Source organism: Eschrichtius robustus, chromosome 11, assembly GCF_028021215.1.
Source record: "Eschrichtius robustus isolate mEscRob2 chromosome 11, mEscRob2.pri, whole genome shotgun sequence".
NCBI lineage: Eukaryota > Metazoa > Chordata > Mammalia > Artiodactyla > Eschrichtiidae > Eschrichtius > Eschrichtius robustus.
In genome coordinates this window covers 57,411,992-57,439,819 of record NC_090834.1, presented here as the reverse complement: position 1 = coordinate 57,439,819, position 27,828 = coordinate 57,411,992, and the positions used below count along the sequence as shown (strand labels likewise).

The window sequence follows — 27,828 nt, the reverse complement described above, 5'->3', positions numbered from 1 at the left end:
AATATTCTCCCTGGCTTTGTGAGTATTGTCAATGTATAATTTCAATGAAAAAAAAAATCTCCTGGAACAAGGTGCACAGAACGGGGACAGTGCACACCACTTGCTTGTGTGCATGCCAACAGGAAAATGTAGGAGCTGGAAATGACCCAAAAATTTTTTATGCAGAAATACAAAATGGTATTTGATTTATATTTCCCTTAGCACATAATTCTAATTATGCTTTATACCCTGACAATGGTTATCATAGGCTACAGATAATCATGCTGTTGATCAGACTCCCTCCTTGCCTAGAGCAAGCACAGCAGTCTCAATGATCTCAGACAATTTTAATAGGGGAAGGCGAGATTTGTTTCAGATGTGTTTCACTGCTTACGGAGGACAAGTGGCTTCTCACCATGGTGACAATCAGGTTGCTAAGCTGGGCAAGGCCAAGTTTAGAAGAAAGGTCCTCAAACAGATTTACTGAAATGAATGGTTCATGCCACCAGCAACTTTCTTCAAGTTCTGATTAATTTCCCATGAAATAATTGCTTGGAATACATCCAAGCAGTTCCTTTATTCATTGCTTCTTTGTCTTGCCAACAGGAGGGTCAGTCAATACTGAAACATACAGTTTGAACCAAGCATGTGTGATGCCCACTGCACAATACACTGAGGTCAGTAACAAAGGGATAAAGGGGTACTTCAGCTTCCAAGAGGTGAAAGGGAATACAAATTCACAGAAGACTTCCAGAGGCCCCAGGCCAAGGAGGTAGAAAGTTTCCATCCAATTAAAAAGAGGTTTTTCTTTTCTGAAGAAAAAACGAGAGGAGTCTGATTTTAGATGAGTCATTCTGCTTTTGCAAACATTTCTCAGCTAAAGCTTCTCACCTGCACTGTCTTGATGTGAAGTACAGATAAAGCTAGAGTCAAAAGAATGCATAGAATTTCACATTTAAAAAAAAATGATAAAGATATATCATTACATTAACTCAGCAATCCAAATTTACCCAACCATCATCTATGTTGTCACTTAGCTGAAGTTGCTGAGAGAGAATTAGCTATGCATTCGGAAGAGGAAAGGGGGTTGGATAGTGTGATATTGGAATAAGAATATGGTAAACAATACATAATTTTTTGTTTTGGTAAAATAATATAAAACTTGGTATTTTAACCATTTTTAAGTATATAATTAAGTAGTATTAAGTATATAGACAATGTTGTGTCAGTATCCACTTTCAAAACATTTCAACACCCCAAAAAGAATCTCTGGAAACATTAAGCAGTAATAACTCCCTATCCAGCACCACCAATGCTCTCACCGGTCCCCATACCTACTAATTTACCTTCTGTCTCTATGAATTTGCCTAGTCTAGATATTTCATATAAATGAAATCATACAGTATTTGTCCTTTTTGTGTCTGGCTTATTTCACTTAGCCTAAGTTTTCAAGGTTCATCCATGTTGTAGTACATATCAGAGCTTCCTCTTTCTGGATGACTAATATCCCATTATATGTATATATACTATTTTGTTTATCCATTCATTTGTTGATGGACATTTGGGCTATTTCTACCTTTTGGCTACTGTGAATAAAACTGCAATGAACATTGATGTACAAGTATCTGTTTGAGTCCCTATTTTCAGTTCTTTTGGGTATATACCTAAGAGTGGAATTGCTGAGTCATATGGTTATAATTGAGTTTTCATATAATTAAACATTTGAGGTTTCACGAACACAATCGGATATAATCCATAAGCAAGCTTCAAAAAATTATATAGGTAACATTAAGTTTAGAAAAGAAAAAAATTCCACCCATAATTCTAAGATACGTAAGAATTTTTTACATATCTTTTGGTTTTAAGCATCTGTATTTATGTGGTTTTACTCATAATGCATATTTTACATTCCATTTTTTAGTTTTCATATAAAGTTTTAGTTTAAGCTGGGTAGTCCTTCCTCAAATATTCCCCCAAACTAAAGCCATGACCTGTATTGCCATGTGAGAGTGATGGAATATGGGTAATTTCTCCTGCTATCTGCTGATATTTTGTAATGTTGTGATGTTACTATTAAAACTTAAAAAATAAAATTTAAAAGGCTTATCAATCATTTATGAGTAAACATTTCACAATAGTAAATATAATTTTAAATGCACTTTTTTTAGATTACCTGAATAGAGTCTTCAGTGAGGAAATACTATAGATGGTAAACAGTAACATGAGTAAGATTTTAATGGGAAGTTCTGTTAAAAGAATAAAAAAGTACATATGATAATTAAGTTGGTAAGAGAAAGGTTTATGGTACTTAAGGGAATATAATCACAATGACACAGCTATATAGTGCTGGGAATGCTTTCTGAGCTTAACCGTGCATTTTTGTGACATGCAAAGATACTGAGAATTAGGGACATGTTGGAGGTTTTATTTAAAAGAATGGATGAGCTCTAAGAGATTTTAAGGTTGTTTAAATCAGATAGTATTGATCAGACAGTATTGATCAGTAGGCTCTGATGAAAAGGTAAGGCAATTAAATAGATCTCTCTTAAAAGAAGCTACTTACCTGGTGCAGTGAAGAGCAGAGGGAAGAGGGAATAATGTCCTGTCGTGGTCAGAATCAGAAAAATTGAAGCATCTCCTGCTTTTCCCACAGATAAGAGGCTAAAAATAAAAGTTCTTATAATAATTCCTTAAAACATCATATGAAGCTTATACTTGCAAATAGCTGGAATAACCTGCATCGAATATTATTTCCAGAACTGGCTTATGCATAAAATAACATACTGATCTTTGCTACAAGTCCAATTCAATTGAGAATATTAATTTTTTAGTGGGAAACTTTAAGTAATACAAAGAAGAATGCACCACACTGAGTCATGGAACATTCAAAAAAGAATCTTGCCTCTCTGAGTAACTGCCTCCTCAAAGAAAGGAATATTGTGGGATTGGGAGCTGCCTAGTGGTGGCAGCTAGAGAAACAGGACTTGGAGTTTTATTTCCAACCCTATAGCCCTTCTCTTGGACAATGCCCCATACCTGCTGGTGTTTAATAAGAATTTTAACTAAAGACATTAGAAGTTTTTCTCTATTTTTTAATTTGGAAACTCCAAGTTGCTAAATGAACCCAGACAAGCCATATACTGATCTGACAAATTTGCTTAATGTTCTTTCAGAGCTTAAATGATTTCTCTCAGGATTTAAGAAAAATCTTAAGAAAAAGGCTAATTCTATTACCATCTATCTAATTGGGTTTCAGTTGTATATAAAATGGACACAACTGCAGTTAAAATGCTTTTTTTTTTTTTTTTAGCATGGCACAGTGAAAAGATCTTAAGATTCAGCATGATAAGATTCAGGTTTAAGTCCTAACCCTGCTATTTGCTAGCTGTGTGACTTTGGATAAGTCACTTAAACTCTGAGCCCCAGTTTCTGCAGATGTGAAGACAGGGGATGATATCCATTTATCCTAATTATCTTAAAGGTTGTTGTGAGGCTCAAAAGAAAGAATGCAAAACAAAACAAAACAACAACCCCCGCCCCCAAAAAACCAACTAGCAACAAAAACAGTTCTGAAAAATCTGAAGTGCTGTATGTGTTAGGTATTATTCCATAATGGACTCAATCCTTACTTTGACTAACAACACTTAACAAGGAACTGTGGGACCTTATTTTCACAGGTGTGATGACACCAAAGTCCATGCTTTTTCCATACTATGCTGCCATTCAATATCCAGAAGTAACAGCCTGGTATCATGGCGCTTAATCACTACAGTACCCCTTACCAAAAAACGCAGGAACAATACAGGCAGTTTTGCATACCTTAGAACCTACACAGGTACAAGGATCCCAAGTTAAACATCCCCATTCTGTCCCGGTATAAATCTGTTCCCATATGTCTTTGCCTTTGCTTATCCCACTGAACATGTCAAGAAGCGACAGATCAAATGGAAAACAATAGGATCACTGTGAAATATGCCAGAAATGTTGACTGACTGAGCTATCTGCTTACCTCATTGGGAGAACTGCAAGGAGTATGGCTTTTTCATGGACGTGCCACCCAAACATGAAGGAGCTCAAGGCACAAAGAATTAGACATCGGAGAAAGCCTCTGGGCCCTTGAGGTTTAAACCAAAGACAGAAAATAGAGGGCTAGAAACAACAGGCAAAGATAAAACTTCAGTATCATTTAAAATAGGCTTTACTGAAACATTGTTCAGGTGAATATAATTTACATCATCTCTGAAAAACAGTAGCTCTTAAGACTATTCTCCATCAAACTGGGATAATTCGCTTTGTGAACGGTCCACCAAAAGTTAACATAAAAACAACTACTCAGGAAAAAAAAAAGGCATTTGGAAATATATATTTAACACATTAAAATTAATTCTATTCATCAAAATTAATATGAAATGATAATTAAGTTCTAGGATATCCAGTATAACTCACATTACACCTTCATAATTAGTTAATTAATAGTCACTGAACCTATTAGGTCAAACTACAAAAGTTCATTGATATTGTGGAGCTAATAATAAATTAGATCTTAGCATATTAATAAACAAACACCTAACTTTGTGGGCTGGAGGGTAATTTACAACAAAACCATGGCCTTCCATGTGCAGCTTACAAGGCTGAAGTTTTAGGAAAAAAGTTTTAAACTCAGAACATGTGGATAAGTAGGCCAACAGAGCTTAACTACCTACCAGTACTGCCACGTAATTAAGTGGGGTCAGGTGTCTTGTGAGTAGACTTGATTGTTTAGAAACCAAAATTAAAACTGAGTATAATTAGATATGATTAAGTTATTTATGTTGAATTTTACTAAAATTGTATCATGAAATTGAGGGCATCATGATCACTAACAAAAACAGCTATGAATGATGCCTATAACAGCATCTGATTCATATAAGATTCTTATCTCATGCTCAGACAGCCATTGTTGACTCTCTCAATTCATTACCATCATCACAAAATATCCATGCAGTACAGACAAATTTAGAGTTTTTATCAGTTAGCCATGGATGAAAACAAAAACCTGATGTCCCTACTACATTGTCCTCTTTCTCCACGGTGTGGTCCAAGTTCCCTCCCCTGGGCTTTTCTTTCTTCCTCATCTGACGGTGAACAGATGGTCTATTAGCCTCTGGTGAGAACCTCTCTCAAGGAGGCTTTACTAGTAATCCTTCCTTACAGTGTTCAAAGTTACCCTAAGAATAGGAAATGCCTCAATCTGCAGCAGGATTACAGCCATGGAATTTATCCTACAGTTGGGAAAACTTGAAAGTTAAAATTCAACCAGCCACACAAAAGAAAAGCAGAGAAAACACAAGAAATGAGGACCACGTGTGAATTCTTACCAATATGGCAATCAGAGTGCAGATAAGGGTGGCCAAGGGTGTCACTGAGGGAAGGACTGTGTGTTGGAACTGCTGAACTAAACCACTTGTCATTGAGGCCCTGGGAATCTTGCTGGGGTCAAGAAGTTTCAGTTCTAAACCTACAGAGTAAAAAGACATTTTATTTTGTTCTGTTTTGATTAATGGCACACCATATTTTACCAATCAATTCCTTGAGGAAAAAGAATAAGCTACTAAATCTTAAGACTGTTTCAAGGTCAAGATTTCATTAACTCAGTCCTGCACCATTCTACCTAAAATGCCTCTAGTTTAGACTGCAGCTGTCTGTATTGGAACAGGAAACCTTGCCGGCAGGCAGCATGAACAGCAATATGCTCTCACCTCTAAAATGAAGCAAGCTTTCTAAAATACAGGTCTACCATGTCACAGGCCAGCTTTGAATCCTTCCTTGCCTATGGGATAAAGTCCACATTCCTAAGCATAGCACATAGTGTCTTCCATGATCTAGCCCCCTCCCACCTCTCCAGCCTCATCTACTCCATCTTGTTAAATACAGCTTGGCCACAGTGAGCCGACATACCACTCTGACACCTGTGTCCCTTTGCATAGACTACTCCCTTTGCTTAGAATGGCCTACTCACTTTGCAAAGTTAACTCCTAATTCACTTACTCATCTGAGAAAGCTCCTAACTCAGGTAGTAGAGCTGATTTTCTTGTGGGCTAAGGTCTGTTATACATGTCTCTGTGTGCACCACACTGCACTGTATCTGTATGTATGTTCATTTCCTCTACTATACTCGGTTCCTTAAAGGCAGGAATGACAATTAATTTATTTCTATCCCCAGCACATAGGAGTTCAAGAAATACTTACTAAATGAACCAAGTCTGACGATAATGATGTCAGTCCCAGCCCAAAAAAAGCTAACAGAACAGTCAGGGACAGTCTGAGCACCTGAATGGCCCTGTCTAATGCCATTGAAAATTAGTGAAATGTGGGAAAGGTGTAGACTACCAAAATATTTTCTATTCATTCACCTTGTCCCTTTTTCCTTCAGCCTGCTGATTCTCTCTTAAAGCTAATAACTATCTGCCTGAAACAGAGTTGCCTAACCTGCCACTGACTTTCCATTCACCACATCCTTGAGGAGACAGATATACAAGGTGAGGTACAACAGTTTCCTGACTCAGATAAGGCAAGCGACCCTTGTACCTCATATCATGCTGGTTGTTTAAAGCTTTTAGAAATGTTAAGAACTTACTTTATAAGATGCCATGTACATCAAGGCTGGACTCAGTGGGTGAGCAATAATAACAAATTACGATTTCCTGTAAGTACGTAGCCAAAACAGTAATAGCCGCCACCACGTGTTAAGCATCTACCATGTGCCAAGGGCTTTGTAGCCATTACTTTTTGCCCCCCTGAGGCACAGAGAGATGAGTAATGTGCCTAAGTCATACAACTAATAGGTGGAAGAATCGAACCCAGTTCTGTCTGGTTCCAAAGCCCCTGCTACTGACAGCCTAGCACTTCTTTATTGTTGCATTTGTTTCTCACAACAGGTTTTTACGTTTTTAAAGGTTGTAAGCAAAACCTTATGTGGCCTGCAAAGCCTAAAATGTTTACTGTCTGTCCCACTACAGAAAAGTTTACCTGTCCTTCTCTTGATCCTGCCATTTTCCATCAAGCTGGGCTGTATTCACAAATGAGAGACTGTGAGTTGTTCCACAGAGTTATTTTCAGAGCCACCTAAAGGTTATAAATTCTTTTTCATCACACCTCAAACTCAAAAGCATAGCCTAAGGTTTCCCTTTCTTCTCAGCTCATGTTAAACTGCATGGCTATCATTCCCTTATTGGTTCAATACCCAGAGTCACAACCTACACATTCTTCTTTCCTGCTTCTTCACATTTTTTAAGTTTAAAACTAAGGTTATAACTACTGAATAACGTTTTGCTTAAGGTAAAATTACGTTCTAAAAATGTCTAAAAAGTTTATTTTTTTCCCAAGGAAAGGAGCAACAACCTCACTGCCACAAAGAGCTTTTATAAGGAATGCAGTCTGCTTCCTGCACTGAAGTCTCAGTCCCTAGAACCACTCCCCTGCTCATTCTGAAAGCTGAAACGCAGGGCTGGAGAACAACCAGCTCAGCCACATTCAAAACACAAGGCAGGTTTTTCCATTTGTCAATGTGACTAGTCCTTTCAATATTCATAGTCTAAGTAAGAAGGCTTAGGGAATTCCATGGCGGTCCAGTGGTTAGGACTCAATGCTTTCACTGCAGGGGCCGGATTCGATCCCTGGTCGGGGAACTAAGATCCCACAAGCCGTGCAGCACGGCCAAAGAAAAAAAAAAGTAAGAAGGCATGCTACCATACCGATGATGGACAGCACTTTGTCCAAAGCACTGTACAAAGCCCAGAAGTTTGGGGCCCAATACGCATGGCAGAGGCCCCTCTTGAAAGGGAAGAGTCGGGAAAAGACTTGAGGCAGTTGGTTCTGTTGAAAAGAGATTAAACAGTGATCAATCTTTTCTAAATTCAAAAAGAGAACTAGGGTACTGTCTATGGCATAGTGTGTAGCAAGTTATGAGGTCTGAGTTCCAGTTTTTGTTCAAGGAAGTAGTTGTGTGATCCTGAGCAGTTCACAGAACCTCTTTTTTGTCCAACCTTCTCATCTGTTAAGTGGGACAAGATACATCAGAGTACTCTGAATACCAGTCCAATACTATTATAATAATGGAAGAATTTATAAGGGGCAAAGGAGAACACAGACTGCAGCTTTACCAAGTTTACTGAAGAGAAGGGGACGGCAGGGAAGGCTTGATGAGAGATGTAATGTTTCCCAGTTTTAGCAGAAATTAAAACTAATTAGTTGAATTCAGCATGAGGGAAGAAGTGAAAAACGAAAAACATCTGTTGAACATCTGTAACATTCTAGGCACTTTAGAATGTTTGCTGTCAATGAATGACTGTGAAAGCACTGTGAGTATTGATTTTGAGGTTACAACTGAAGTATAGCAAACAAGCAAATTAGCAAATATGGAAATCTGTGACTAATTATTAGCAACTCTGTGTGAGTGTGTGTGTCTGTGTGAGACATATAGTTAAACATACAAATATATGCACATACATATTTGCATAAGCACACAAATGTCTGAAAGAATAACATCCTATCTTTGGGGAGTCATAGTGGGAAGGAGTAAAAAAGGAGTAGTTTTCCTTATTTTATATATTCCTGGCTTTATTATTTTTTTCTAAATAACAACAAACATGTACTCTTTATAACAAATAGAAGACTTACCAAGGCTAGAAAAGGGCCCAACGAAAGAGCAGAAACTAGGAAAACAATTAGTCCCAGGGAAATAAGACGGAGAAAACTGAAGCTGTTCCATCGGATGGACCCATCTACAGAAAAGGAACATTATCATTAACCAGTAGCATGGAAAGCCATAACTTATACAATATGCCAAAACTAGAAGTATCCCATGATAGTACACCAATCTTTATGATGTGGCAAGAGCAGAGAAAAATCAGAATGGGTAAAGGGTTTATAGGATCAATAGCTGAGAGATACCTGTTGTGCCTCATAAAACCCTCTCACAAAGCAAGCCACCAAGTCAAGATAAAATAAAATAAAGAAAAAATAAAATGATCACTAAAACTTGCCTGGTTTATTTGCAGTGAAACAGTAAGATCGTAGTAAATATACACCGTAAGCTGGTGCTACATAGAGGTAGATGTGCTTGAAATGTAGGAGAACAGCAAAGAGAAATGCTCCTTCCATATGCCTTTTCTAGGAGATTTAAAAGGTAAATAATTCAAAATTCAGGGTAGACTAAACACAATAATGTAGTATCCTGGATTGGATTCTGGAACAGAAAAAGGATGTTAGTGGAAAAACTGGTGAAATCTGAGTGTACCAATGTTGGTTTCTTAGTCTTGATGAATGTACCATAAGATGGTAACATTAGGGGAAAATGAGTGAGGGGGTACAGGAACTCTATTATCTTTGCAACTTTCCTGTAAAGCTATAATTATTTAAAAAAATAAAGTTCATTAAAAAATAAAAACACTGGAGATTGGTTGCACAACAGTGTGAATATGCTTACCATTACTGAACTGTACATTTTAAAACGCTTAAGATAAATGGGAGAGGGGAGGAAAGAAATAGGTGAGGGAGATTAAGAGATTAAGTACAAACTTCCAGTTGCAAAATAAATGAGTCATGGGTATGAAATGTACAGTGTGGGAAATTCAATAACTATATTGTCATATCTTAGTATGGTGACAGATTGTAACTAGACTTATGTGCTGATCATTTTGAAATAGATAGAAATATTGAATCACTAAGTTGTGTAACTAACAACTAGCAAAAACAAACACACTCTAAGAAAAAGAGATCAGATTTGTAGTTACCAAAGGTGGGGAATGGGGGAGGGAGAACTGAATGAAGGCAGTCAAAAGGTACAAACTTCCAGCTATAAGATAAATAAGTACTAGGGATGTAATATATAACATGATAAATATAAATAACACTACTGTATGTTACATCTGAAAGTTGTTAACAGAGCAAATCCTAAGAGTTTTCATCAAAATTTTTTTCTATTTCTTTAATTTTGTATCTTTATGAGATGATAGATGTTCACTAAACTTATCGTGATAATCATTTCATGATGTATGTAAGTAAATCATTATGCTGTACACCTTAAACTGTATGTCAGTGCTGTACGTCAATTATATCTTGATAAAACTGGAAGAAAAAAATGGTTTAAGATGGTAAGTTTTATCTTATATGTATTTTACCATATTGAAAAAAAAACATGGTTTTGAAGATATACAGGCATATGTCGTTTTATTGCGATTTGCTTTATTGCACTTCACAGATACTGTGCTTTTTACAAATTGAAGGTTTGTGGCAGCCCTGCATTGAGCAAGTCTATTGGCACCACTTTTCCAACAGCATTTGCTCACTTCCTGTCTCCGTGCTACATTTTGGTAATTCTTGCTATATTTCAAACTTTTTCATTATCACTATGCTTGTTATGGTCATCTGTGATCAGTGACCTTTGAGGTTACTACTACAACTCACTGAAGGCTCAGATGATGGTTAGCATTTTTTAGTAATAAAGTATTTTTAAATTAAGGTATGCACATTTTTTTAGACAATGCTATTGCACACTTAACAGACTACAGTATAGTGTAAACATAACTTTTATATACACTGGGAAACCAAAAAATTCACATGACTAGTTTTATTGCAACATTTGCTTTATCGTGGTGGTCTGGAACTGAACCCACAATATTTCTGAGGTCTGCCTGTATTTGGAAATACTTAACAAATGAAATATGATGTCTGGGATGTGTTTCAAAATAATCCTCTGTGTGTGCGTGTTTAGATCACTGTACTATCTTCTCCATTTTTGTATATAATTTAAATTTTCTATAATAAAAAGGTTTAAATGTAATATAAGGAGAACAGAGGCAAGTGATTCCAGCCAGCTTTTATACTGAGCCTAGTCGGTTCATAAATTCATTATTTCAACAAATATTTATTAAGTACTAAGTTTGATGCTGAAGTACAAGATACATCATCATAACAACACACTACAGATTCTCCTTAAGGAACCTAGGGAAGTTAATTACCTTCACCCTCTTATAGTTATACAATAGCTGGAGCTGATTTCCAGAGAGGATCTGGGAATGAGAGTACCAATGATTACACATAAAGCTATGCTAACAAAGAATCACTTAAATCTTATATTACATATTAGGTAACATAAACTACAATCAGGCTGAAGGCACCAAGTATTGTGCCAATAGTACTAGATCTAACAAACTACCTAGGAGAATTAAAGGCATTCTGATTTAGGAAGAAAAAAAAAAAACCTCCAAACTGAGTTGACTATAACTAAAGAAGTCTGCATTCTACCTACCTCACAGGAATTTTGGAAGGATAAAATGAGATAATGGTCCTGGGGTCCTGGGGTGTGGAAGGATCAAATGAGAAACTGCCAAAGGGAACATGAAAAGCCAATTTCCTCCTTTCACTGTCTCATCAGGTGTGGTCTAGAATAGATGCGTTAGGAACGATACGGCAAAAACAATGGGATGCTTCCAAATCTCTCCACCGGTTTTATTATTTATTTAAGATTCAGAGAAAGTCTAGCTGGTTCTATAGCTAAACTTTAGTTCATTTGTTCAACAACCATCCACATTCATTCATTGAACACCAATTATGATCCATGTATAATGTGGCTTTTTATGGTTAAAAGAAAAAAACTTATCCAGACATTTATAGTTGACAAAGAACTTTAAGATAGATTATTGAATTTGATCTTTCCAAAGTCCCTGTGAGGTAGGTGGCCCCATCTTATAAACAGAATGTATCAAGGGTAAATTTTATTTTATGGATGAGAAAACTGAGGCTGCGAGGGTTGAAAGACTTGCCTTGGGTTAATGGTTCCCAAACCTGATGGCGTATCAAAATTCCCTGGAGATTCCTAAAACCCAATCCCAGAGATTCTGATTCAGTGTACAGAGGAGTGTCCCAGAAATCTGAATTATCCGCTTTCCTCCTCTATGAAAGGAGGAAACTTTTAACAACTTCACAGAATAGTTACAAGGTTTACTCAATAATATATTATATATAACGTATCCAATCTGAAGCAGCGAATGCTTTTGAATAACCCCTGTCTGAGTCACACAGCTTATTAGGGTTATTCAGGATTTCAACCCAGGTCTTCTGGTTCCAAATTCCATACTTTCCATTACACTATGCTACATGCTGCTGATGGTTAAGGCCCCACCATCACAGTTACTATATAGTATAAACTGTTGAAGATTTCATTCCTGGATAAATGATCCCAACCAAATATAGAAACTCAAGTTTATTTTAGGCCTGCCATACTCTAACAAGTTTTTAGAGTATAATTTTCTCATCTGTAAAATGGAGAAAAGTATTATTAAAAGAGAAGATGGAATTTGTGAGAAATACTCAATAAAAGTGTCTATAGCACTTGGCAACTCAAAACAGTTGGTCAAATAAACTTACCTATCACCTTTACAAGCTAAAAACCAAACTAATATAATTAGCCTATTTTGTGTTTACCTGAAATAATCGTGCAATAGAGAGTAGCATTAATCCAGATAAAAAACCATTGTACTGGAAATGAATATCTGGACTCAGGTCAAGGAAAGAAAACAGAGGATACCAATTTCACAATGAACTGTGCCAGCAGACGAAGTATAAAAATTGCAAATGCTTCCTTTATAGGTAAATTAAAGACAAAAATATTACTACCAGTTTGGACTTTTCATAAAAGTGTTTTCTATAAACAGCCAAATCCTGGACAAACTTTTAAATTAAAATTTATGTTTAAGAAGAAAACCAGGAAACTTTCCCATATTTTCTGTACCTTAAAGAGCCAGCAACTAAAGGAGTTTTTTGTTTTGTTTTGCTTTTTAGAATCAGGGATGAGAAAGGGACCTAATAGCTACTGAAGGCCACTGCATGTAGCATTCCATTGTTTATAGTACACATACAGTGAACCTGTGAGGTAGTTAGAGCTCAGAGCATTAATCCACTCATGGCCTAACACTACGTGAATTTCATAACTGAGATTCAAGACCAGGTCAGACTTAAACCAAAGTCTAGGTGTTTTCTTCCACACCTGGCTACCTGTATGAAAACTGTAGAAATTCGGCTTCTATCATTCGGATTTTACTTACATTCAGGAACCGCCCCCCCCCCCCCGTTTTTTCTTTTAAGATTTTTTTGATGTGGACTATTTTTAAAGTCTCTGTTGAATTTGTTACAATATTGCTTCTGTTTTATGTTTTGGTTTTATGGCCACAAGGCATGTGGGATCTTAGCTCCGCGATCAGAGATCAAACCCGCACCCCCTGCATTGGAAGGCGAAGTCTTAACCACTGAACTGCCAGGGAAGTCCCCCATTCAGACCCTTTGGATTTAAGAACTTTGCCTATTAATATGTCATAAGCCAAGATGGCAGAAAACCATGAAGGCCTGTTTCCATATGGACACTGTGATACGCCGTTTCCTATAAAAGGTATTTAGAATAATGTTATAAACTATTAAAGATATGTGTATTAGATTAATCTAAAGACAGTTAACAAGTCCCAGTATACTGCTTTACTGGCAGTTTAACTGGTTCTTGCACGTCACCACTAACTTTTCGGGAACAAAGTGCTCTAACAACCAGAGTCTGATGAAGTTGGGCAGAGACCACAGTTTGGGGAACTGACTAACCCACCCCACATCCACTTTCAAAAGCAGCTCACATTTCAGAATCACCATTACAGAAAGAATTAATCTTATACTTAGTATATATCAAATAAGTAAGGGAACAGTACATAAAACGTCAAGGATACGGTCTACAATTAACAACCCGAAGTTCCACAGCAGTAATACTGATAGAATAAACTTTGGCTTCTCTGTAAGTTCTTTGCCTGCTTTTTTCCCATCAATGCATTTACAGCACCTATATTGGAACATGAGGAAAGAATCAGAAACAAATTTAATCTTCATTAGAACACCATAATACTTCTACAGAGTACACTCTGAAATACTCTGATGCATTTGATTAGCCATTCCTGATAAAGTGTCCATGCCATTCTTTTTTTTTTTAATGTGGAACTATTTTATTTTGAAAATGATGATTAAAAAGCGACACTGAGGCTGAATAGCAGTCAGAAAACCCAGGTTTATATCAACCCAAATATGAAGAAAAAAAAAAGGAAGAAAGAGATGGAGGAATGAAGGAGAGAAAGGATGAAGGAAATGAAGCTAGTATTTATGGAGTACTCAGTGCATGCTAGATGCTTTCATTCAGAGTATTAAATTTACTTCTCAAGGACCATGGGAGTTTTCTTTTTAAAAAGGAGGAAAGGGACTCCAAGAGAATTTCTTGTAGTCCTTCAATATGACTGCACCCAAATCACAGCTCTAATGTTGCTAGTTATTAACAGGGAGGAAAAAGAAAGGTGATGGAGTCCAGTTCTGGTGATGTTGACAATTTTCCAATTAAGGTGTCCTTAGGTGTCACCTCTCCCAAGAAATTCCAATGGGTTGGAAAAATTTTAGTTGCTTCTCTGTCAGTTTATTAGATTAGACACAGGGATTGGGGTGTCCATGCCATTCTTGACTGTTTAAAAAGGTGGTAGCAGAAAGAAAGGCCTCAAGGCCAGTTCCATGTCTCTTTCTCAGCTATGCTGATTTGAAACAAAAGTCTTCATTTTTTTTTTTTTTGGAAAACAAAGTCTTCATTTAATAAAGCAAACAAACAATAAAACCATCCACCAAAAACCCAAATGTAAGGATTTTGAAAATTGAGAGGGCACACACTATTTTAGTCCTTAAAACTAAAAAATGCAGACCAGAATGATATAGCACTCCAAATTATATATTACGATACCAGCCAAGTTAAGAATAGACCTGTGAGGACTTCCCTGGTGGCGCAGTGGTTAAGAATCTGCCTGCCAATGCAGGGGACACAGGTTTGATCCCTGGTCCAGGAAGATCCCACATGCTGCGGAGCAACTAAGCCCGTGCACCACAACCACTGAGCCCATGCGCCACAACTACTGAAGCCCGTGCACCCTAGAGCCCGAGCGCTGCAACTACTGAAGCCCACGTGCCACAACTACAGAACCCACGTGCTGCAACTACTGAAGCCTGTGCGCCTAGAGCCCATGCACCGCGACAAGGGGAGTCACTGCAATGAGAAGCCCGTGCACCGCAACGAAGAGTAGCCCCCTCTCGCAGCAACTAGAGAAAGCCTGTGTGCAGCAACGAAGACCCAACACAGTCAAAAATAAATAAAATTTTTTAAAAAATATATTAAAAAAAAAAAAAGAATAGACCTGTGATAGTTTGGGAGAGGGTGGTGGAGGGAATTGGAAAAAAAAAAAAAAAAAAAAAAAAAAGAATAGAGCCACAAACCTGCAGCTCTTGATTGCCCAAATAATTTTAAAAACTCCTATGAAAAAATGTATGTTATTTAAAGGTAGAAATATAGTAATTAAGTGACAATACCAGGTGACAAAACAGTATGATCCCATTTTTATTTTATAAAAATTAAATTCAGATACAGAAAAGAGGCTGAAATAATATGCACCAAAATGTTGATAGTGACAGCTGTAAGTGCAGGAGTATGGGTCATTTTTACTTTGTGTGTATGTATAATTGCTTTCTGTTTTCCAAAATTTTGACAATGAAAAGGCTGTATTATTCTATAAAAAGATTTTAAAAAAATGTGTTTCGTTTGAATATCAGCAAATTCTAAAAACAAAGAAATCTAAAACCAAAAGAAGACATAATAAAGATGCAATTAAATAGGGGTTAGCAAAAGGTGTCCTGCTTTTCCTCCATGGAGCCTCAGTTTCCTCATAAATAGAGATAGTAACCTTACAGGGTAATTGAGAAAATTAAGTAAGTTACTAATCTATACAAAGTGCCTTGTTCTAGATTTTTATCTTACTTAACTGTTCCCTCTACATTGTAGATGGAAATGAATTCTACTCCCTCTCTCTGCCTGTATACACTTTCCCTGAGAGTGTGAATTTAAACATTTTGAGTTAAAAGGAGTACATTTACATATCACCTTCCCTTTCAACTCTTGCTAGGTCATAAAGAGAATGAAGGTCAGGGTGCCAAACAGCAGTTATTCCATGAAAATGAGCAGGGGGTTAAAACATCCCCAAGGGACTCTACTGAATGGGGCAAGAGTTCAGTCTAGAAGACCTCACAAACAGAAATGATCTATTTATGACAAAGGTCATTGAATGGACACCAGTTACTGCTCTGTCACAATCATACCAGCAGGCTTAAGTATTAGGACAGAATAGAAATCAACATTAACTGGGAAATCACTACTTGGAAGTCACTGTGCACAATATTCTACGTACGTGTATTCACCTACTTAAAAGTAACTTATAAAAAAAAAAAAAAAAAAAAGTAACTTATAAGTAAAATATGCGAAACATAAAAATATAAAATATAAACATAACCTAAAATTAGTGAAGAGTCTTCGTGAAGGAAAGAATCCAGAGACTACAACTAAAAGCACTCAGTAAGATTTCTTGAGTTTACTAGAATGGAAACTCCATTGGTGGTTAGCATTATGCATATGTATACATGACTGTGCTGTGCTGTACATAGGTATGCATATCCCAAAGAATAGGGTAGGTCATGGCAGCCTCTGGTAGTCTGCTACAAGGAAGGAAAGAGAAGCATGTAGAGCCACTTTGGGCAGGAGAAACGGTCCTGGAACTCTACTTGGGACTACTTTTCACAACATTCACAATCTCTTGTTCTACCTCTAACTTGTAACCGCACCTTAGCCCCCATTTTCTTCCACAAGATTCAGCTAGACTGCTTGCTGTAATTACTCATTGTGAAGTTTGAAACACAACCATTTTGGACTGTTCTAGCATTTGCTATTATATGAACTTTGTTTGCCCCAAATGAGGAACAAGTTAATACTATTTAATACTATAATATTTCCTCAACACCCTCCACAGGAAATGACATTCTCAGACTTACTCATGGACAGCATACACAAAGAGTGTATCTGTAAAGATGACGGAAAATCTCTGGAAGAGTAAGGTCCTTGAGCTGGAGTAATTCAGATTACGGACATTCAGCATCTCTTGATCAAAATATTTGGCAACATGTGACAGGGCATACTCAAACCATGCAAAAAAGGGGGGGTAATCCAAGGTCCACTCTGAAGTTGCCTGTGGTAAAAATTGAAGATAGAATATATCCTAAGTAACTGAATAAATAAAGAAGGTGCAAAGGTTGGAAATTTTCATTCTGTCATCTTTAAAAAAAACACATGATGAAATTATACTTAAAATATGCCATAAATAGAAAATTTTCTGTTAAGACTGAGCAGAACACCAAAACGTGTTTCCTAAGTTATTAATACAGTCTTCAATTTCCTTAGAGTCAACTATACTTCACAAGAAATTAATTTGAAAACTTTTAATAATAAACTTGGTTATGACATGGTTCTACTCATCTAAATATAAAAAGGGAGCTAAGGCATAATGAATGATTTACTAGCTTGAGTTCAAGTTCTGTCCCAGAGATTCAATTTCCCTATCTGTAAAATGAGATATTGTGAGGACTAAATGAGTTAATACATATGAAATATGTTTATAAACGACAAAATGCTACACTGATGCTACTTATCTTTTGTTCCACTAGGTCATGAGATCCTTGAGAGCAGAAACCACTCTGTCATTTTTGTATCCTGAGCATTTATTAAGTTCCTGATATATTATATAATCATTAGTTAAATGAATGAATGGTCACTAATGATTAAATGAAAATATAGATCTTATAAAAACATATAAACTTTATATAAAAATATAAACTATATATGAACTTTATGATACTATATATATATATATATATTTTTTTTTTTTTTTTTATTTATGGCTGTGTTGGGTCTTCATTTCTGTGCGAGGGCTTTCTCTAGTTGTGGCAAGTGGGGGCCACTCTTCATCACGGTGCGCGGGCCTCTCACTATCGCGGCCTCTCTTGTTGCGGAGCACAGGCTCCAGACGCGCAGGCTCAGTAGCTGTGGCTCACGGGCCTAGTTGCTCCGCGGCATGTGGGATCTTCCCAGACCAGGGCTCGAACCCGTGTCCCCTGCATTAGCAGGCAGATTCTCAACCACTGCGCCACCAGGGAAGCCCCATGATACTATATTTTGTTGTTTTGTTTCAGTTTCTGCATTCATACAAGGATGACAGTACCTACTTCATGGGTTATTAAATTTTACATATATATATATATACACACACACAGTATTGAACCAGATATAAACTAAGTATCAGTAAATATTATTAATTGTTATCATTTAAAACATTACTATCCTCATAGCATGTCCCTAAAACTAAACCTGATCTTGCACCTAGAAGAGCTGAGACAGTAATAATCTCCCTACTCTGCATTTGTTGCTCTTTTCAATGGAAAACTCCTCTCCTTCTGGAAGTGCACTAAGGGTTCACTGGGTACTAACTGAGTGCCCACAGGGACTACTATTTAGGGTCTCTCCATAGTATAAAATGAGGCAAGAGAGACTCAAACTACTTATTAGCTCTTTGTTCATGATAAGGATGAATGAAAACTTTAGGTCTCAATAAGAAGTAGCCTATTTACTCCCCGTGCAGGTATAAAATGCAAAGGCCAACCCAGAGGCTCTCTGTCTAGGGCACTCAGGCTATGAACCCACCCATTAAATTTTCCTTTATGAAAAGTTCCTTCTCTAATCCCAAATCTCCAATGTGGGGTGATGACCCACTGAACTATGGAAAGAAAAATGAGAAATTCTATTTTTTACTCTTATCCTTCTTAATTTCTATTTTTAAAAGTATATTAATAGGGCTTTGCCTTTATAATTTATAAAGACCTCTTGGGTAGTGAATGCTCAAAAATGATTTCTGGCTAGGGTATATATTTTTTAAAAAGTTTAGAAATTACTGGTCCATACAATTTCAAGAAATTCAACATGAATCTACACTTTATTAACATCTGTGGTTTCCAGCCACAGTTTCTATGTCAGAGCTCACTCTACCCTTAAAGAGCCATTTATTTTATTAGAAGTCTAAAAGATTTTCCTACTTTATTTTATCGACATATTTATTACTTTAAATAAAATGGGGAACAGAAAGCATGAAAAGAGTTGGGAGAAGGAACAGGTGCTGCCTGAGATGGTCATTTATCCAAAACAAAACGTCCCTGTCCTTCCCTTGCCGTCCCCAATCCCACACCCCTCAGGCACCCTCTGTATGTTGCTCCTTCTCCCCACAAAGACTTACCAAACCTGGCCCAGAAGGCCCTCCTGACCTCAGGGATTTCCAGCTGGGGCCATCATCTTACCTAAACAGCTTTTGGGAAGCCAGGAAAGCGATTAGCTAACATTTCCTCCCAAGTGAAGAGTTCTGTCACTTATATGTGGTAGAGCTGGGGCTCAAATCTGGGTCTCCGACTCCAAATCCATTAGCTCGGGAAGCTACCACAACAGAGCTGTTTCCTCAAGTACAAAAACATCCAACCTCATTTTTACATATGAAGATGTAAAAATTAATAAACAGAAACCTCAATTAAGATAGAATCAGGAGGCCAGAAGGGGGAGGTCTCAGGCCCTAGGAGGACAGCAGAGCCCAACAGCAAGAAGAAAGACTCTTCTTTCCTGCAAAGAGCTCAGACTGTCACAACTCAGCCAATGAAAAGCCATGGACTCTGTTTACTCTAGCCCTCCCAACTTCCTTTTTCCCTCTTTGAAAGAATTCTCCTTCCCTCGTTATGCGCTACGTGGGGACTTGCACATGACTCGCTATGGTTGCAGACCCTGAATTGCTATTTTCTGCTGATCCTGAATAAACCCATTTTTGCTGGAGAAATAACTGGCAGTCTACTTGTTTTAGGTCAACAAAGATTCAAAACAATTGTGTTCATTCCACAAATATTTATTATGGGTCTTTTTAATGTCTTTCCCAACCAATCAACCAATCAATTTAATCTGAGTCCAGAACAGAACGGTAAGCTAGAAGTCAAAGCTAAGAAGGGCTCTACAAAACAATCCACTGCTCACATGTCCACTCTCCTTAGTATGGCAGAAAGACCTTCCAGACCTGAGGCATGTGTCTCTCCAGCCTTATATCCTACTGTGAACCTTGCACTTGAGTTTTGTTTCTTGTTGATTTCTTTTGTTGTTATTGCTGAGGAGGGCAGGAAGAACAAAGAAGTATACCATTACTAGAATCTCTTTTACATAAACCTCTTCTATCTAAAACAAGCCAATAACAGGAGACAGCTCTGGCCTAAATACAGTTTTAGGAGTACTAAGATAACAGGTAGTAGTGAAAGTTATAGGAGTAAATGAGAGAACAGCCAAAAAGAATTATAGAATTAAAAGAAAAAGGGCAGCAACTAACACAACAACGTAAAGCAATTATACTCCAATAAAGATGTTAAAAAAAAAAAAAAAAGAAAAAGGGACCACAAAGAGATGCAGAGGGAACCAGCTTTTGAAAGAGCATGTAGATGAAGAAGAGTGAGCAAAGGAGACTAAGAAAGGATAGTCAGAGAGCAAGGAGGAAATGGTGAGACAGGGGACTGCCTTTTCATTTACAGGCTGAAGGTCATTATATTAATAATGCTAAGTATAAATAACCTTTAATAATATTTAATGAGCACATTTGTTCTAAGTACTATGTTAAGCACATCACATACATTATATTCATTTCATCCTAATAATTATTTATTATCATTTAATAGTTGGGGATATGGAGGCTTTGAGAGGTCAAGTAGTTTGCCCACAGTTGCCCAGCATAGGTATTAAGTGGCAGAGCTGAAAGTCAAACGTAGGCAGTCTGAAATCACAGCCCAACCTCTGGACCACTAGGCCACACAAAAAGTTTCCTCACTGGTATGCATACATGCAAATGGAAATACTTCACACTAAAGAAACTACTTAAAGTTCCTTAGCATTCTTATGAAACACTTGTAGTGTTATTATGTGAGAAGGAACTTGGTCAATTAGGTCAATTGTTCTCAAGCTTTTTCAGTGCAAAGGACTATTCCGACCTGACCAAAAAACCCAAGAAGTGACAACAAACTCACAGAAGACTTTACAGGTTGTCTTAAAAAAATCTTCCTGACAGCAGAGTGCTGCTTTTGATCAAGTCATTTCTGAGCTGATGTCTGTTTTCCATGAAGTATCATATGCAAGTTAGTAACTCATACCAGAAATAAAAATACAGACATCGTTTTTGTAATAATAGAATAGAATGGTTTGTATATTACCAGACACCTACACATCACATTTGATTATTCCTGTCCTCATAAATCACAAAATGTTAGGGAGAGACAGGATCTTAGAAATAATTCATTCCAAATCGTCATATGCCAGATGAGAAACCAAGGCTCAGAGAGATGAAATGTATTTTCTATGCTGATGCAGAGCCAGGTCTTGAATCCAATTTTCCCTCTTTCCCAATCCAATGTTCTTTCAAAAAGCATGTGGCAAATATTATAATTCCCCATGTATAATTTGGGAAACTCATTTTGAAGTAAAGGGGTTCCCTAATAGTTCCAGAGGGCAGAACTGAATGAAACTGACTCCTCCTAAAACCAAATTCCCTTGCAGAGTTTATGATTAACCTCTCTATCCAAAACTTTATTCCCCTTCTTGTCCCACCATGTTCTCCTCAGGAATTGAGGAGTATCAAAGAAAAGGGGGGACTGAAACCGAGTAAGACCCTGCGGGGCCTACCCAGAAACTAAGACCCCCGTACTCAGTGGAGATGGTGACTATATGCTGACCACAAGCACATAGACCCCAGACTGGAACCAGAAGGTTGATGATTAAGATTCCCAAAACAAGGACTTCCCTGGTGGCACAGTGGTTAAGAATCCGCCTGCCAATGCAGGGGACACAGATTTGATCCTTGGTCCGGGAACATCTCTGTGCACCTGTGTGCCACAACTACTGAGCCTGTGCTCTAGAGCCCGCAAGCCACAACTACTGAGCCAGCACGCCACAACTACTGAAGCCCACGTGCCTATAGCCCATGCTCCATGACAAGAGAAACCACCGCAACGAGAAAGCCTGCGCACAGCAACAAAGACCCAAAGCAGCCAAAAAAAAAAAAAAAAAAAAAAGCTTCCCAAAACATCACCCTATGACCATACCACCAACCAATTAGAAAAATGTCCATGAGCTGATCATGCACCCTGTGACCCTCACCCCTACTGTGGCCTTTAAAAACCCTTGCCTGAAAGCCATTGGCAAGTTCACAGTCATCAGCGATGGCAGCTACAACCTGATGGTGAGATGGTGAGCCCTGAGGGAACTCAGAAAGGAAAGAATACCTGCCACCTAGCAGTCTTCAGACTGCAGCCACTCCCTACCATGAGCCCTGAGGAAACTCAGGATGTGAAAATACAGGACACTGGCCCCAGATAGCTGAGGTGCATATCAAAGGAAAGATTTCAGTGAGCCCAGACCCTTGCATCTTCCCATATATAGAAAAGCGCTAAATTCCTTAACTTGACATATCTGGTTTCTTTAATTAACAGTAATCTTTTGATGCTCCCGACTACCTGCCGTTTGCTGCAAAACTCCTATATATCCTAGCTCCCCCCTTGCCTCCTCAGAGCAGTTTCTCAGAGCTATCTGAAATGCTGTCTCCCAGGCTGCAGTCCTCATTTTGCCCCAAATAAAACTTAACTCACAACTCTGACGTTGTGCATTTTTTTAAGCCAACAAGGTCTTTTGGGCACTAGCTGCCCGTTCTCTTTGTCTGGCGCCCTGCAATAAACGCTGTATTTTCCTTCACAATAACCCAGGATCAGCAGATATGCTTTGTGCGTGCCAGGCAAGGGGACCGAAGTTCGGTTCGGTAACATGAGGAAAGACTACAATTTTTATAAAGATTTATTCAACCTATGATCACAGGGAAAACTGTTTTAATATCAATAATACTTACATGATTTCACACATCATCTTAAAAAAAAAACAAAAAGGTGAAAATTAAAACTTACCTCATAATACCACTGTGATATTGGCAAACTGTGGGTGATAGCAAGCCAGTTTCGGTGCACTTCAAAATCTGTGGAATGGCTACTCAAAACAATCAGATGAATAAAATGAGATTTCATAACATTTATCAATCTCACATTTCTAAAATTATGCTTTTAAATGGACCAACACCCCCTACATAGTCACAGCTCACTATCCTATAAAGACACAAATAGGTATTTTACATAATCCTGAAACACCTCACTTACCTGGAGACCAGACCTCCTTCTGGAAAAGGTGGGGAACCTATTCAGTAAGATGTTATGGAAAAACCCAAATGAACTTTTTGGCCAACCCAATACTAAGTGAAAAGAGTCTCTGAGTCATCTAAAGCAGTGGTCCCCAACCTTTTTGGCCCTAGGGACTGGTTTTGTGGAAAACAATTTTTCTACAGAGCAGGCAGGGTGGGGGGATGGTTTTGGGATGACTCAAGCACATTACATTTATTGTGCACTTTCCTTCTATTATTATTACATTGTAATATATAATGAAATAATTATTCAAATCACCATAATGCAGAATCAGTGGGAGTCCTGAGCTTGTTTTCCTGCAACTAGATGGTCCCATCTGGGGGTGATGGGAGACAGTGACACCCAAAGTGTGTTGCTTATGTCTGGTCTACTCCGTAAGATGCAGCTTAATTGTCACTTGCCACTCACTGATAGGGTTTTGATATGAGTCTGCAAGCAATTGATTTATTATGGTCTCTGTGCAGTCAAACCTCTCTGCTAATGATAATCTGTATTTGCAGACACTCCCCAGCGCTAGCATCACCGCCTCAGCTCCACGTCACATCATCAGGCATTAGATTCTCATAAGGAGCACACAACTTGGATCCCTCGCATGTGCAGCTCACAGTAGGGTGCTCCTATGAGAATATAGTGCTGCCGCTGATCTGACAGGAGGTGGAGCTCAGGCAGTAATGCGAGCTATGGGGAGCGTCCGGTAATGGTTCGTGGCTGGAGGTTGGGGACCCCTGATCTAAAGGGCTGACCAAAAGCCCATACTTTTCCTTAAGGGAGGCCCTCAGGCTATTGCTCAGAGGTGACTTATTCTTGTTCACAAACAATTCTAGTAAGATTCATTATCTGGCAAAGGCCTCACACAGAAGCTGGATCTTCAAGGATGAGCAGGAGTTCATCAGACAGAAAAGGTGGGAAAAGGCCCCTGCCCTGCCTTTCTCATGTCTCCAAATTCTGTTTACTGGTCCCCCTCTCACTATATATAAATATATCCAAGTATGTCCCCTATATATAGGGGAGGAAAATTGTTTTCCCTTCAACCCTTCCAGGTTCTGCGGCTGGTCTAAGAATTAAATTGACCTAAGACAGAATAACAGGAGGAAAAAAAAGACAATTTAAATTACATACATATGTACAGGAGCCCCAAAAGATACAAGATGAGACTCAAAAGGTGGCCAGGTGATTGAGGCTTATCTACCATCATGAGAGCTAAGGAGAGGGGTAGGGGGCTGGCGCTTCAAAGAGGGGGGAAGGCAACTCTTGGGAAGGTGAGAAGAGAATGTTTGGCAAACAAACGTTGCTCTGCCTTGCAGCTAAGTCTCTCAGATGAAAAAGTGATCTCTGGTAATAGTTACTTTCCAGGTACAGGCCTCCTTTCTAATGTAAATTTTCCTTGAAAGTAACTTTTACTGTTTTCAGAGCTTCTCCTATGTCTGCAGTTCCCCAAGATAATAAGTCCCCGAACTTTTTGGCCAACCCAATACTAAGTGAAAAGAGTCTCTGAGTCATCTAAAGCAGTGGTCCCCAACACATCAGTATGGATTTACATTCTATACATACAGCTCTTCCATACGCAACAAGAGGTCACCAAGAACTTGAACCAAAGGATACCAATAAACTAAAAATCCTTACACCAAAGAGGCATATTTTGGGGTGGCATATTCTGGTGCCCTTCACTCCTCTTTAGCAGGAGTTTACTTTTCTGTTTATTACTCTGCTTTACTTCCCCTCCACATCTTACACAGCACCTGATATGTGGATGGGCTCAATACATTCTTGTTGAATTAACCACTCACCAAAGTCAACAATGAGTTCCACAGCAAAACCTGATTTACCTTTTCTAATGTTTTATACATTTCCACTGTGACAACTCTCTCGTGAGTTTCTTAGCCAACCCCTTCCATGTCTCTTTCATGGCTTCCCATTCCAATACTCATCAAGCAAATGTTGATGTTCTTTCAGGTTCAGTTCTTGGTCTTCTTCTTATGCAGCTTACTCTGCTCTGCACAATCTTATTCACATTTATTGCTTCCACTAAGAACTGTGTAATGATGACTCCCGAATCACAATATACAACCCTGGTCTCTTTCCTGAGTTCTAGAAGAGAGACATCTCCAACTTCCTGCTGACAACGTCACCTGAATTTCCTACAGATTTCTCAAAATCACAATTCACAACTGATCTTATGACCTAGCAATTACATTTCTAGGTATACACTTGTAGGGGAGCAAAATTTGCCAACCCAAAATGTGTCTTTTTGGCATGAGGATTGATTTAAGCTGATTATTTTTAAGAAACAGAAGACTCAAGAAGTCTTTCTTTTTACCTCCCTCTTAGCTGCCTAAAGAATTTATATAAATGGCTTGTTCCTGGAATAGAGCTATCACCCCTGATATCTGCAAAGAATATGGGCTACACGTGGTGAGGGAAACTCACTAGAACCTAGAGATTAGAGTCCACTCTTGTCTCTTCATGGCCCAGCAAACATTTATATGTGAATTGCCTTTCTCCCCTTTGAAGTCCCAAACTACTACCCCCAACATCCTCTTTTGTCTTTAGCTGAACATGGTATTTAAGGTGAGGGGCTTCAGCCATTTTGGTGAGTTACTCCCTTTTCCCGAGTCTCTCCCATGTACATGTTATTAAACTTTTGTTTGATGATTTTCTCCTGTGAATCTGTCTCATGTCAACTGAATTCTTAGACCAGCCAGAACCTGACTAGAAAGGTAGAGAAAAATTTCTTCCTCCCCAACATACTCAATAGAAACACATACATATGTTCAAGAAAAGACATGTACTGGGTCTATCTTCAGGCCTACAATTATATGTCAGAGACCTTTCCCGACACCCAATCTAAAGTAAGTCCCCCTTGTTAGTTGCCTTATAGGATCCCATTCTTTCCTTTCATAACACTTAAGACAGCATTGTTATGTAATTACATATTTGTGTTGATTTATTTCTGGGACTGTTATCTTCACTAAACTACACCCTTTATAGGGCTAGGGATCATATCCATTTTGTCTTCCCCTCTAGTACCTTGCCACAGTACCTGGTTCATAATAAAGCAGTTAGTAAACATTTTGGTGAATACTTTTGCATTTATCCTGTAGCTTCCCTCTCACATCCCAGGGGTTTCCTGTTTGAGAAGCAGAGCATTAACTACAACTACATACATTCTTAATCCTGAAGCAACAGCAGTATTCAAAATAACAACCCTGAAGACACATTTCTAGGCTGAAGTAACTAAAGCAAGGAACATCACCTTATATCCACGGTTTAAAAAAAAAATTCCCTTTGATTCTGATTTGAAAGGAATTTCCTACATTTTAGAAGGATTTTTCCAATTTGCTTTTACAAGAGAAAGATGTTTCTTATTTGTTTTCAGTTCTGCAGAAAGTTCAACTGACCAACGTCTTCTTTTCCCAAGTCCCTGTAAGTCATTTTGCTGAACCTACATATACACTTCACTGCTTATACACACATCAGTATGGATTTACATTCTATACATACAGCTCTTCCATACCCAATGAGAGGTCACCAAGAACTTGAACCAAAGGATACCAATAAACCAAACACTAAACTGGGAAGGGAGCAAAGGAATGAGGGGAAAAGTCAAGGGAGAAGAAATAGGAAGGATGAACCGATGTGGAAGCCAATATTAATAATATTAATAAATACTGAGTACCCATTGTATACACATTACCACTGCGTGGTATTTTCCTAATGGGATCCCATGCTTTCAGTATTGGGTCTGCATCCATTTGTCGCACAGCAGTCTAACCCTGTGTGACCTGACTACTGCCTACCTCATCCTGTGTCACTCTCCTCCTCCCTTACTGCTCTTCAGCCACAATGCTCACTTTCTGTTCCTGGAATGCCCTGAGTTTTTTCCTACCACAGGGCCTTTACACTTACTCTTTCCTATGCCTGAACTACTTTTGACATTGCTTATTCTTTTTCATCCTTCAGCTTTTAACTCAAACATCACCTCTTAAAAGAGGAGAGTAAAGCCTTGCCCGGTAGCCACTCTCTACCTCTTTTACAGACCTCATCGCAATCTGAAACTTTCCTGTTTGTCTATCTGGCCTCACCAACTTCCCCAGAAATGTCTTTCTCAAATGCCTCTCCAGGACTTAGAACAGTGCCTAGCACAGGAGGCAGCTGATAAATACTGTACTGGCTGAATGAATGTTGGAGGTGGGTGTTGTTTATCTGCATGTTAAGGAAGAGGACCTTGAGGTCAGAAACATTAAAGTCAGACAGTGCCAGCCCTGACCCCAGCCATCAGGGCTATGATCTAGTGCACAGGTGAAATAACACTCAAAGGGCGGAGTGGGAAGCATAGCAAAGGGGTAGCAGCGATCACATGACTTCAAGTTCCCTTTCCTCCTCTCACCCAGGGGCATCCACGCTTCTCTCTCCCGCCCTGACCGACCGCGGGGCCTCCCCACCGAGCCCCGGGCCGTGCGGGTCCCTTACTAGGTGGGGATGAGAAGGCATTTGAGAAGAGTCACCCCGAGCGCCAAAGCCGAAAACCAACTGCCACCACCTGTCGCAGCTCCGAGCGCCGCCATTGCTACGGCGCCACCCGCTTTCAATCAACTTGACCCGCCTCCGCGCTCCCGCGCATGC

General features: G+C 38.6%; 1 protein-coding gene across 6 annotated transcripts; it reads right to left on the bottom strand.

Annotated features, from left to right (window-relative positions):
- Nucleotides 1–311: 311 nt before the first annotated feature.
- ALG8 (ALG8 alpha-1,3-glucosyltransferase) lies at nucleotides 312–27,794 on the bottom strand. 6 transcript variants are annotated; one of them, XM_068555564.1, is made up of 13 exons: nucleotides 27,676–27,794; nucleotides 22,918–22,996; nucleotides 16,900–17,093; nucleotides 13,728–13,837; nucleotides 12,445–12,512; nucleotides 9,003–9,129; nucleotides 8,638–8,741; nucleotides 7,708–7,833; nucleotides 5,337–5,436; nucleotides 3,989–4,094; nucleotides 2,543–2,640; nucleotides 2,153–2,225; nucleotides 312–791 (listed from the first exon to the last, which is right to left on the bottom strand). In XM_068555564.1, the coding sequence occupies exons 1-13, from the start codon at nucleotides 27,768–27,770 to the stop codon at nucleotides 560–562; spliced, it is 1,512 nt and encodes a 503-aa protein (XP_068411665.1). In that variant the 5' UTR covers nucleotides 27,771–27,794; the 3' UTR covers nucleotides 312–559. The 6 variants fall into 6 exon arrangements, with proteins under 6 accessions (XP_068411665.1, XP_068411662.1, XP_068411663.1 ...); XM_068555561.1 differs by having other exon boundaries at nucleotides 3,989–4,128; nucleotides 5,337–5,476; nucleotides 7,713–7,833; XM_068555562.1 differs by having other exon boundaries at nucleotides 3,989–4,128; nucleotides 5,337–5,476; nucleotides 7,713–7,833; nucleotides 27,711–27,784.
- Nucleotides 27,795–27,828: the final 34 nt, after the last annotated feature.